The sequence below is a fragment of the Lemur catta genome, chromosome 3 (genome assembly GCF_020740605.2).
Source record: "Lemur catta isolate mLemCat1 chromosome 3, mLemCat1.pri, whole genome shotgun sequence".
Classification (NCBI taxonomy): Eukaryota; Metazoa; Chordata; class Mammalia; order Primates; family Lemuridae; genus Lemur; species Lemur catta.
Genome location: NC_059130.1, coordinates 97,227,023 through 97,238,188, shown reverse-complemented (window position 1 = coordinate 97,238,188; position 11,166 = coordinate 97,227,023). Strand labels below are relative to the sequence as shown.

General features: G+C 39.4%; 1 protein-coding gene across 1 annotated transcript in view; it reads left to right on the top strand.

The window, feature by feature from the left end:
- The first annotated feature begins 966 nt into the window (after nt 1-966).
- Nucleotides 967-11,166, top strand: part of ZMPSTE24 (zinc metallopeptidase STE24) — a 48,573-nt gene continuing 38,373 nt past the window's right edge. The window contains exons 1-3 of the mRNA XM_045548143.1: nt 967-1,305; nt 3,572-3,718; nt 8,331-8,417. Coding sequence (XP_045404099.1) covers nt 1,183-1,305; nt 3,572-3,718; nt 8,331-8,417 — 357 coding nt within the window. The 5' untranslated portion in view covers nt 967-1,182. The remainder of the gene's footprint in view (nt 1,306-3,571; nt 3,719-8,330; nt 8,418-11,166) is intronic.

Here is an 11,166-nt window from a genome sequence, read left to right as displayed (position 1 = left end):
TTTCTAACCCACGCTATCCTTGCCTTGTTCCAGGGCACTCTCTAGGGCAAAATGCCGCCCCTGACTACACTGGGGTGGGTGAGCCAAGATCTTTAAATGAAAATTCCCATCACTACCGCCCACTCTCTAATGTTTGAATTCAGAACACCCCAATACAGGCCAAAATACTCCATTTTTGTTTTTTTTGAGACAGAGTCTCACTCTGTTGCCCGGGCTAGAGTGAGTGCCGTGGCGTCAGCCTAGCTCACAGCAACCTCAAACTCCTGGGCTCGAGCAATCCTACTGCCTCAGCCTCCCGCGTAGCTGGGACTACAGGCATGTGCCACCATGCCCGGCTAATTTTTTCTGTATATATATTTTAGTTGTCCAGATAATTTGTATTTCTATTTTTAGTAGAGACGGGGTCTCGCTCAGGCTGGTCTCGAACTCCTGACCTCGAGCGATCCGCCCGCCTCGGCCTCCCAGAGTGCTAGGATTACAGGCGTGAGCCACCGCGCGGCCTAAAATACTCCATTTTTAATGCCTTGTCTGGCCCTTAAGGTATCAGGGAAGCACACAGCACCGTCTGAACAGCACTAGGTTAGAGGAATGATTTTTAGAACCTGGGAAGTCAGCTGCTCTCCCATTCTTCCCAGCTACCTCAGGGCGGGAGTGGCGGCCCACTCCGACACAGTTCGGCTAAGCCCCGACTACCAGTTGGCTTGTCCCGGGCGGGGAAAGATGGCCAGGCAGATGCCGCGGGCCAGTCAGGACAAGCCGCTGGCCCCAGAGATGGAATTACCGCTCTGGAGCTTAGAAAGCGAACTCTGCCGTGCTAAAGGACCCGGGACGAAAGCGACCCCGGGCAAGAACCCAGCGGAGACATAGGGGAAGACTGTTGGTGTAACGCAGCTCAGAGAGGGCCGGAAGTCGGCACCAAGGCCTCCTCAACTCTTTGAGCCGGAAGTGAGGAAGGTGGGGCTTGTCCTTTGCCCGCTGAAGCTAGGAGGCACGCGGGGAGTCGGCAAGGGGAAGAGTGTTTGTGTGACACTGCCGGCGGCGCGGAGAGGGTGGGATGGGGGCGGGTGTTGGTGTAGGGACACACGGAAGGGACGGATATCGCTGTGACACCTCAGGGACGCTCTGAGGGGACGGATGTGTGGTACGGGTGCACGCTGAAGGAGCCGGCGGAACCGGGTGGCCATGGGGATGTGGGCATCGCTGGACGCGATGTGGGAGATGCCGGCCGAGAAGCGCATCTTCGGGGCCGTGCTGCTTTTCTCCTGGACAGTGTATCTTTGGGAGACCTTCCTAGCGCAGCGGCAGGTGAGCCTAGGCAGGGCCCACCTGACCCCAACACCAGGCCAGCCCTAAGCGAACCTCGGCCTCGACCCTGAGTCCCTTGATGATTGATGCAGTTCCAGCACCAGTAGTCTCTACCCTGTGGTCCCTACTGAGTCTCCTAACTTGGCCCGATGGCGAGCTGTGGCTTTGAGCCGGTCTTGGTGCCTCAGGGAAGTTTCCTGTAACGTTATCATGGGACCCCAGCCGGTTAGGGCCTGAAGAAAGGGAAGGGCTGCTACCTTACCAGGCTTGAATTCTTGTGTCTGCCCTACGGTTTCCTTAGGATCCTTGGGGCCCAGGCTTAGCCTCCTTTATCTTTGGCATAATCCTTTAAGACGAAGTTGTTAAAAAAAAGAGAGACATCGCTAAAATTTTAGAAACAAACTTCCCCATGACATTTGTGTAATCATGCTTAACCACAGGATTTTGCGGTCTTTCCAAGCACCTGCACTCTTTTTTTTCCTCCTTAAAGTGCATATATTGGTTTTGCCCAAAAAATATCTCTTTTTAAAAAAACAATTCAGAATATTATGGGGGTACAAACGTTTTGGTTACATGAATTACCTTTGTACAGTTTGAGTCAAAGTTATAAGTATTTCTATCACCCAGATAGTTATGTACCCATTAGGTGTGAATTTACCCGTCCCCTCCACCCCCCTTTCACGTGCTTGATTTCCGTTGAATTTTACTACCATATGTACACATAAGTATTGATCATTTAGTTCCAGTTTAATAGTGAGTACACGTGGTGTTTGTTTTTCCATCCTTGCTATACTTAGGAGGATGGTCTCCAGTTCTATCCAGGTTGTTACAAAAGGTATTAGTTCACCATTTTTTATGGCTGAGTAATACTCCATGGTATACATATACCACATTTTATTAATCCATTAATGTATTGATGGGCACTTGGGTTGTTTTCGCATCTTTGTGATTGTGAATTGTGGTGCTATAAACATTCGAGTGCAAGTGTCTTTTTTGTAAAATCAAAAAATACTTGTTTTTCATAAAAGCATCTTCATTATTTTTGTTTAAAAACTTAAACAGTAAAGTAGAAAGTGAAAGTTACTTAATGACAATTTCCTAGAGATAACTATAACTAACAGCTTGATGGATTAGAGATCTGAACTTTTAAATGAGATTGACTTCAAGTTCAACTGACAGTTTCATTGCAGTCTCTCACTGCTGATTTGCTTTACCTACCTATACTCTTTTGTGTTGTCACTGAACTATGTTGTTGATGGTTATGAAAACCTTTCTCTTTTTAAGTGCTGCAACTCTTTTTCTTGAGCATTAGTCTTTATCTTCTGCAAATTTCTTCTCTTTTTTACATTCTACATGAATGTTTAAACTGCAAATTTAATTTTTTTCTGTATCTGTCAATGTTTGAATTATATCTCAATCTCTTCCTGTAGTCCAAGATATTTAAAGGTAGGTGTTAAGCTGTATAGCTAGGTACTCTGACATAGCTCTTTGGACAGCTTCATATAGAATCTTGCTGGCCTAGCAAAGACCTTTTTCATAAATTAAACAAGTGTTTGGTGTCTAAATTGGGGAGATGAGGTATTGAATTCCTTTAATAATAAGCCTAGTTATAGTAACTACTTTTTGGTAGTATCTTTACTGTGTTATGCTTTAATGTAATGCTCTCAGCTTTTAGTGGTATCCAAAAATATATACAGAAAGCATTTATTGTAAAACTGTTATAGAAGATGCAGTCCATATATTGTTTGGTTCCCTGCATTATGTTCTGAAATTACCTTTTAGAATTTGGCATAATGAGAAAGTTGGTCTTTCTTGGAGATCTGATGTGTTTCTATTTGGCATTCCCAAAATTTTCCTTAATTTGGCCTCTATGACCAGATTTAATGACCAGCCTCAATATCTATTAATATTTGTGGTTAACATGTTTGCTTCTTTTCTTGAATTTGTTTTCTGTATTATAGAACTTAGGTGATACTGTTACAAAGTTGTGATGTTACAACTTGGTTTTACATATACAAAGTGAAGTGTGATGACAACCTGATTTTAATTTTACTTAGCTTGTTCTCTTGTTCTGCTTTTACCTTCTGTACCAGTTGTTTCATTGGTCAGTATACTTGATCAAGTGCAATATTTGTGCACACATAAAACAAATTCAGCCGGCATAAGTGACAAGTTAATACTATAAATGATTCAATGTTTCATCTTAATTGACTATTGTAATAAATAATTGACCTTTTGTTAAAGTGTTTTCTTCAAAATATTTCAGAGAAGGATATATAAAACAACAACTCATGTACCACCGGAGTTAGGACAGATCATGGATTCCGAAACATTTGAGAAATCTCGACTATATCAACTGGATAAAAGTACTTTCAGCTTCTGGTCAGGACTTTATTCTGAAATTGAAGGCACTGTGAGTAATTTACTTCTTCAAGACAGTCTCAAATTGTTTAATACTTTGTAATGTTTGTTTTCATTTTTGTATTTTTGTGACACAAAAGAGAGTACCACATCTACAAGTCCCAGAATGCTTTGTTAACCTTTGTTAGTGTTAGTAATGGATGTGGAACAAAAGAGGCAGAAACATAACTGCTTAGTCAGTTGAAAATTGTAGAATATGATAACTGTCACCCAGGGAGAAAAAGATCCTGTTCCATTAGGATCCAGCTGAGATGTCATCTCTTCTAAACAACGATTTGAAATTCTCCCTGCCTGTCAAGTGTGGATAAGGAAGCATCCTATCATTATTCCTGTCAAAGTACTTATCACATTGTGTTGAATTTGCCTGTTTAGTTGGCAGACTGGCAGTTCTTAAAGAGTACTTTAAGGTCTTGTTCATCATTTTATACCTAGTTCCTGGCCTATAATAAGCACATAATTCCTTCTTATTGAATGAAACAATGAATACCAGGCCATTTTTACTTAGTAAAACAAAGGGCCAGTCTTACCCTCATGCTAAGAGAGGCTGTATAGTGTAGAGCAATATTTTTTAATCTTTTTTTTTTATAGTCTCCCTTCCCCTGCAGCCATTTTAGACATTTTTTTCCTAATCTCATCCTCCATGAAATTTTAACACTACAGATATATTGTGTATCTATTTCAGTACTATGTGTATTTATATCTGTGCTTTATACATAAAAAAGAGTAAGATTTTTTTCTACCCCCAAGAACAATTGAAAGTGCATGGTACAGAGGTTATGAGCAGATTCTAAGCCCAGGGAGCTTGAGTTTGGATCTCATCTTTACCACACCAGCTGTATGACTTCAAGCTAGTGACTCAACATTTATGTGTCTCAGTTTTCTCATCCATAAAAGTGGTATGGTAATAATAGTTCCTTATTCATAGTGTTGTTGAGAGGATTACATGAGTTAATATGCATAAGATGCTTAGAACAGTGCATGGTCCATTATAAGTGCTCCGTAAGTATTGGCTATTATTATTTTTTCATCCTCCTGCTTATCATCATCATTATTCCTCCAGAACTCTTTCATACCCACCAGTACCACTAAGAGAAAGATTCCCAAGTTGAAAATTAATTGTGATCGGCTACCATAATTGTTTCATGAGTTGTAGAAAAGAAACTGGCTCTATTAGCTTTTTTAAAATGATGACAAAATTGTCTAGCTAGTCACAAAATTTTCCTTGACAAATGTGGAATAGTAAGACTAGTGGGGTTTGATCCAGGTTGTTAGAAACTGCTCCCATTTCCTCAAGGTGATGGAAAATAGCAAAGCTTCTGGAAGAGTTAAAATATTGATATTTAGAAAAATTAATACATGATTTGGAAACTAAAATCACATTGTTTTTTGGGAGACACAGCTATTGCTAGTAGTTCTTCTTTTCAATATTTACTTTTTTGGCCAGGGCAGTGGCTCATGCCTGTAATTCTAGCACTCTGGGAGGCCGAGATGGGAGGATTGCTTGAGCTCAGGAGTTCGAGACCAGCCTGAACAAGAGTGAGATGCCATCTCTACTAAAGATAGAAAGACTTAGCTGGGCAACTAAAAATAGAAAAAATTAGCCAGGCATGGTGGTGTGCACCTGTAGTCCCAGCTACTTGGGAGGCTGAGGCAGGAAGATCGCTTGAGCCCAGGAGTTTGAGGTTGCTGTGAGCCAAGCTGATGCCATGGCACTCTAGCGTGGGTAACACAGAGAGACTCTGTCTCAAAAAAAAAATTTTTTTTATTATATTTTTACTAATCCAAGACTGGTTTAGTTATTGACATATTGAAGATTATTAGTATTAAAACTTGATGCCTTCCAATCAAGCCAGGAAAGGAAGCATTATTGTGAATTAAATTTGGCTTTAGTTAATTTATCTGAATATTTCTTCTGTTACGGACAGGGCTTAAGTAGGAAATCGGCCTTCAGAGAGACATAGAAGTAGAGGTGGTGAATTTAGACACTACCTTTCTGATGTTTGCTCCTTGAAAGCTCTTTGACTTATCCCTACAGGGCCATGATGACATGACAGGAAAAGCATTTTCAGTCTCCTTGGTTGTCACTAGTAAATATTAAATAATTCTAGGAAACGTGGGGGATAGCTTGGTAATTACGGTTGGTGACTATGGGAATGGCTGTTTGTTCTAGAAGGTGATAGGAAGAACACTTATATAAAGTGAGAGCTTTGTAATGCTCTGTGGCTCAAACTAGAAGCAGTACTGATGGGCTAAGACTGGGAACAGTAATAGTTAATAGTCATCATGATTTTCACTTTATACAAAGTTTTTATATTGTTTTGTTTGATGTTTATAACAGTGAAGTAAAAGGATAGGAATTATTATTCCCTTTTTATGGATAAGAAAGCAAAGGCTCAGAGAGATTAAAGGCTTGCCATTTAATGGTCAAGGGATGTGCTGATAAGTGGCAGAACTGGATTTCAAGCTCTGCTCTTCTGAGTCTTTAAAATTACATTGAAGAAACCATTCTTGAAACTCTAAGGACTGCAACATGAATGTGCTAAATTTATCTCTGGGAAATTAGTGGCTACGTTTACTAATGTATAGGAGACACATTTTGTGATACTCTGAAACCCTGTTCTGTTTGGAAACAAGTTCATTAACTTCTATTTTGTGTTGATTAAAATTAATAGGTTTGTATGTTTTGGTCACAAAGAACAAGTGAGAAGATTAACTTAGACTTTTTTGCCTTGATACTTTCTCCCTGAGGGAACCTAAACAGAGGCTTTGTATGATCAATTATGGGTACCACTGTTCACATAAATATGACAGAGCACCCAGCCTCTCTGAGACAGACTTTCCTTGATATGTCACAGATGTCAATAAAGAGTTCACTTAAGAAATGGAATGGTTGGGGAGTGGGGTAGACAGACCAGAAAAATTTAAATTGTTGCTTCTCCAATTTCTGCCTATTTCTATGTGAGCAGTTTTACCTTTTTGAGCCTGTTTTTCTCATCTTAAAAATGAGAAGTGGGTGTGGGGCGTGGTGGCTCACGCCTATAATCCTAGGGCTCTGGGAGGCCAAGGTGGGAAGACTGCTTGAGCTCTGGAGTTCCAGACCAGCCAGAGCAAGAGCAAGAGCAAGACCCCATCTCTACTAAAAATAGAAAAATTAGCCAGGAGTTGTGGCAGGCACCTGTTATCCCAGTTACTCAGGAGGCTGAGGCAGGAGGATCACTTGAGCCCAGGAGTTTGAGGTTGCTGTGAGCTGTGATGACACCATGGCACTCTACCTGGGGCAAAAGAGTGAGACTATGTCTGAAAAAAATAAATAAAAATAAAATGAGAAATGGGTATGGTTTATGGCATGGACTAAGTAGTAAGGTAATGTAAACAAAATAGTATAGTGTTCAACACATAGCAATTACTTAGTCATTGGGTTTCTTTGGGCAAGTTACTTTAACCTCTCTGAGTTACCTCATCTACAAAATAATGATACTATACTCTCTGCCCTGCCTACTTTTCAAAACTGTAGTGAAATAATAGAATATGTCAAAGCACTGGAATTGTTTTTATTGGAATCATTAAATCTTGCCATAGAACAACCCCAGAAGCATGCTCGATGAGATTATCAAGATAGAGAAATATCACAGTTTACTGTGCTTTGTTTTTCAGTTTCCAAAGGAAATTAAACAAGGTTTAGAACATCAGTTTCCAGATGCATTTATAGATCATTCAAAGTTCATATTAAAACTACCCTTGATACTTATTTAAAAGCTGGGTGTTTAATAATAGTTGTTCTAGCCTTTTACCAAAAGCATTACAAATCTTTAATTTTACATTATTTATTAGTATTGGGGGTAGAATGAAGGAAATGCCATCCCAGGTCAGTGAGCTCAACAACTAAGCATATGTCAAACAGTGGTGATAAAGCATGTCTTTCGGAAAAATAAGGTTGATGTCCAAGATTGACCTGGACATAGAGTTAGGGGAGCCTTTAAAAAAGCAATTTATTAAAACAGTGATTTTCTTTTCTTTATTCTTTTTTCTTTCTTTTTTTCTTTTTAACAGCTTTCTGACTAGTCATCTTTTTTTTTTTTTGAGACAGAGTCTCACTCTGTTGCCCAGGCTAGAGTGCCGTGGCTCAGCCTAGCTCACAGCAACCTCAAACTCCTGGGCTCAAGCGATCCTCCTGCCTCAGCCTCCCGAGTAGCTGGGACTACAGGCATGCGCCACTATGCCCAGCTAATTTTTTCTATATAGATTTTTAGTTGGCCAGATAATTTCTTTCTATTTTTAGTAGAGACAGGGGTCTCGCTCTTTCTCAGGCTGGTCTCGAACTCCTGACCTCAAGCAATCCACCCGCCTTGGACTCCCAGAGGGCTAGGATTATAGGCATGAGCCCGCGCCCGGCCAGAATTCACCTATATATTATATAAAGGAAAAAGCATTGTTTTAACAGTGTAAACTTTGTGTTCTTCTGAATGCATAGTTAATCCTGAATGAGATAGGTCTTTTTTTTTTTAAGAGAAAATTATTTTGTCCTTTTTTCTTTGTAACATATTCTCTCATATGATAGTTTGTAGTACTATTCAAATGTGACCAAAGTATGCTTTGTTTTATAGCTTATTCTTCTCTTTGGAGGAATACCTTATCTCTGGAGACTTTCTGGACGGTTCTGTGGTTATGCTGGCTTTGGATCTGAATATGAGGTATGTAATTCATTAGCATACATTTGTTAGAATTTTTCTTTTTGCTTGGCAGGCTTTATACTAAAGTTAATTTTTTGGCTTCTTCCATCATTAAATTTGCTTCTTTCTCCACAGTGCTTTGTTACTCATGCTGTATTAGGATAACTCTGGTTTTTGTAACAAAACCTAGACTTTCAATGGCTATCACAACAGTTTATTTCTCAATCACATAATGGCCTAGTTTGAATATTTTTAGTTAGCAGGTGACTTTCCTCCATGTGATAAGCCAGGGACCCAGTCTCTTTTCATCTTATGGATTTGTCATACAGTGCCTCAGAGACAGTGGAGAATGTATACCCTTTTCTTAACTTCTTTGGCTTCTAAGTGATACCTGTCTTTTGCATTCACATTTCATTGGTGAACCAGTCATTTGGTCTCACCCAGATGCAAGGGAGTTGGGAAATACAATCTCTGGTTAGGTAGCTACTTCTTAGGAACAATTGTATGCAGTGAAAGGGGAAGCATGAATTTTTTTGAACCCATGCTAAGCAGGTACTTCTGTGTCACATGCATTTAGCAGATACTTTAAACAAAAAGAATGTACCTCTTAGAATCTCCATTGAGCTGCTTGAGTTGACTATCCACTCTTGTAAGGAACTGTGCAAATCATTAAACCTGAGCCTACCCACCTATAATGCATGCTATAACACTGCTTCCTGACTTTTCCTTAGAAATTGCCCAGTCTTATTACCTCCTTCCCAATTGTTTGAAATCATGGATCTCTTCCAGGTATATAGTACCTTAGACTTTAACTCAGTTCGTCCTAAGTCCCTTTTCTGTATACCCTTTTGTAAAGCAGCCAAATTCCTTTTTTTTTTTTCTGAGACAGAGTCTCGCTCTGTTGTCTGGGCTAGAGTGAGTGCCGTGGCGTCAGCCTAGCTCACAGCAACCTCAAACTCCTGGGCTCAAGCGATCCTTCTGCCTCAGCCTCCTGAATAGCTGGGACTACAGGCATGAGCCACCATGCCTGGCTAATTTTTTCTATATATATTTTAGTTGTCCATATAATTTCTTTTTATATTTTTTTTAATAGAGATGGGGTCTCGCTCTTGCTCAGGCTGGTCTCGAACTCCTGAGCTCAAACAATCCGCCTGCCTCGGCCTCTCAGAGTGCTAGGATTACAGGCGTGAGCCGCCACACCCGGCCAGCAGCCAAATTCTCTTAAGACATCTTCCTGTGAAATCTCTGTATCTTCACTTTGATTTTGACTCTTGATTTTGACCTGCCATATGTACTATGGCAGTTTACTTACATATTCTCTGCATTGTTCCAGAAGAAATTGAAGGTGGTGTCTTATAAATACCATGGCCTACAATCATTTTGTTTTATTTATTTTTTTACTTTTCATCTATCTCTCTGACAAGAATTTTAAGCTCTAAGGAGACAGAGGCTTTATGCATTTTCTTCACTGCAGTGTCACCAGTGCCTAGAATGAGGCCAATCAGAGTAGGTATTCTATGAATGTTTGTTGAATGAATGAACACAATCCACATACATATGCATATAAAAAGTATTCTTTGTCTTAATGGGATCATATTTTATGTAATGTTCTGAGACATTATTTTTGCATTTAACAATGTTTTAGAGATCTTTTCCTGTCTGTTTATATAGGCCTTTGTTTTCTTTAAGGTGACATGGTACTAGGAGTCTTTGCTTAGTATGATGTACACAAATTTCAGTTACCATAGTTTACTTAAATAACAGCAGTCCAACAACACGGTTCAAATTTTAGTTACCATGGTATATTATGTGAATGGTTGCATAAAGTACAAACTTACCTGCTAGCTCTTCAGTCCACAAATCACTGTGCAAATGCTCATGATCATTAGTGACCAATTATGTCAATTTTTTTCAAAGTCTGTCAGTGATTGGTTATTCCACATCTGTTAATCAGTTGTTCAAAGTGTGTGGTATATAGCTCTCCCATCTATAAAACCCACATGACATTTTATAAAAATGGATGACTGAAAGGGGGAATTGGCCAGCAAAGGTGAAAGTGCAACAAAGAAATGAAAACTTGGCACCGGAAGTGAAATTCAAATCTAACGTAAATGGAATTATGGAAGAAATAGTTGACTCTGGGACTGCTGCCACTGTTACCATTAGACCACAGGTCAGTGTGCAGCCCGAGGAACTTTGTGAAGGTGACTTTATTGATATAAATGAGGAAAGCGGTTGTGATAAAAAGAATGGAGATGTCGCAGAGATAGTAATACTGGCAACAACTCTCACATTAAAGCACCTTTTGAAGATATTGGACCTTTTGAAGATATTTCAAATTGAAAGTTCAAAGGATAAAATGTTGGAAGCTGATCTAACCTTAGAGAAGAGTATGACAGTCCACCAAGGCAGAGACAAGATGCTCTAAGCATTGTTCAAACTATTTTTAAGTCTTTTTACAAAAGGAAAGGTTTTTTTTAGAAAAACCACTAATTCTCAATATTTCTAATGTTTTAAATTACAGTGTACTAAAAAACATTAGTTTTATTTTTCTATTTTCCTGTACATGTAGAGCTGACTGTGAGAGAGTTTTCAGTATTTTTTTTTTTCTTGAGACAGGGTCTTGCTCTGCATGTATCATTTATTTAATTATTTGCCTATTGATAGGTTGGTTTCAAATTTCTCTTGTTACAAATAAAGCTACAGTGCACATCTTTTACCTGAATCTTTATGCATATGTGTAAATATTTATGGAATTAACTAGGTCAAA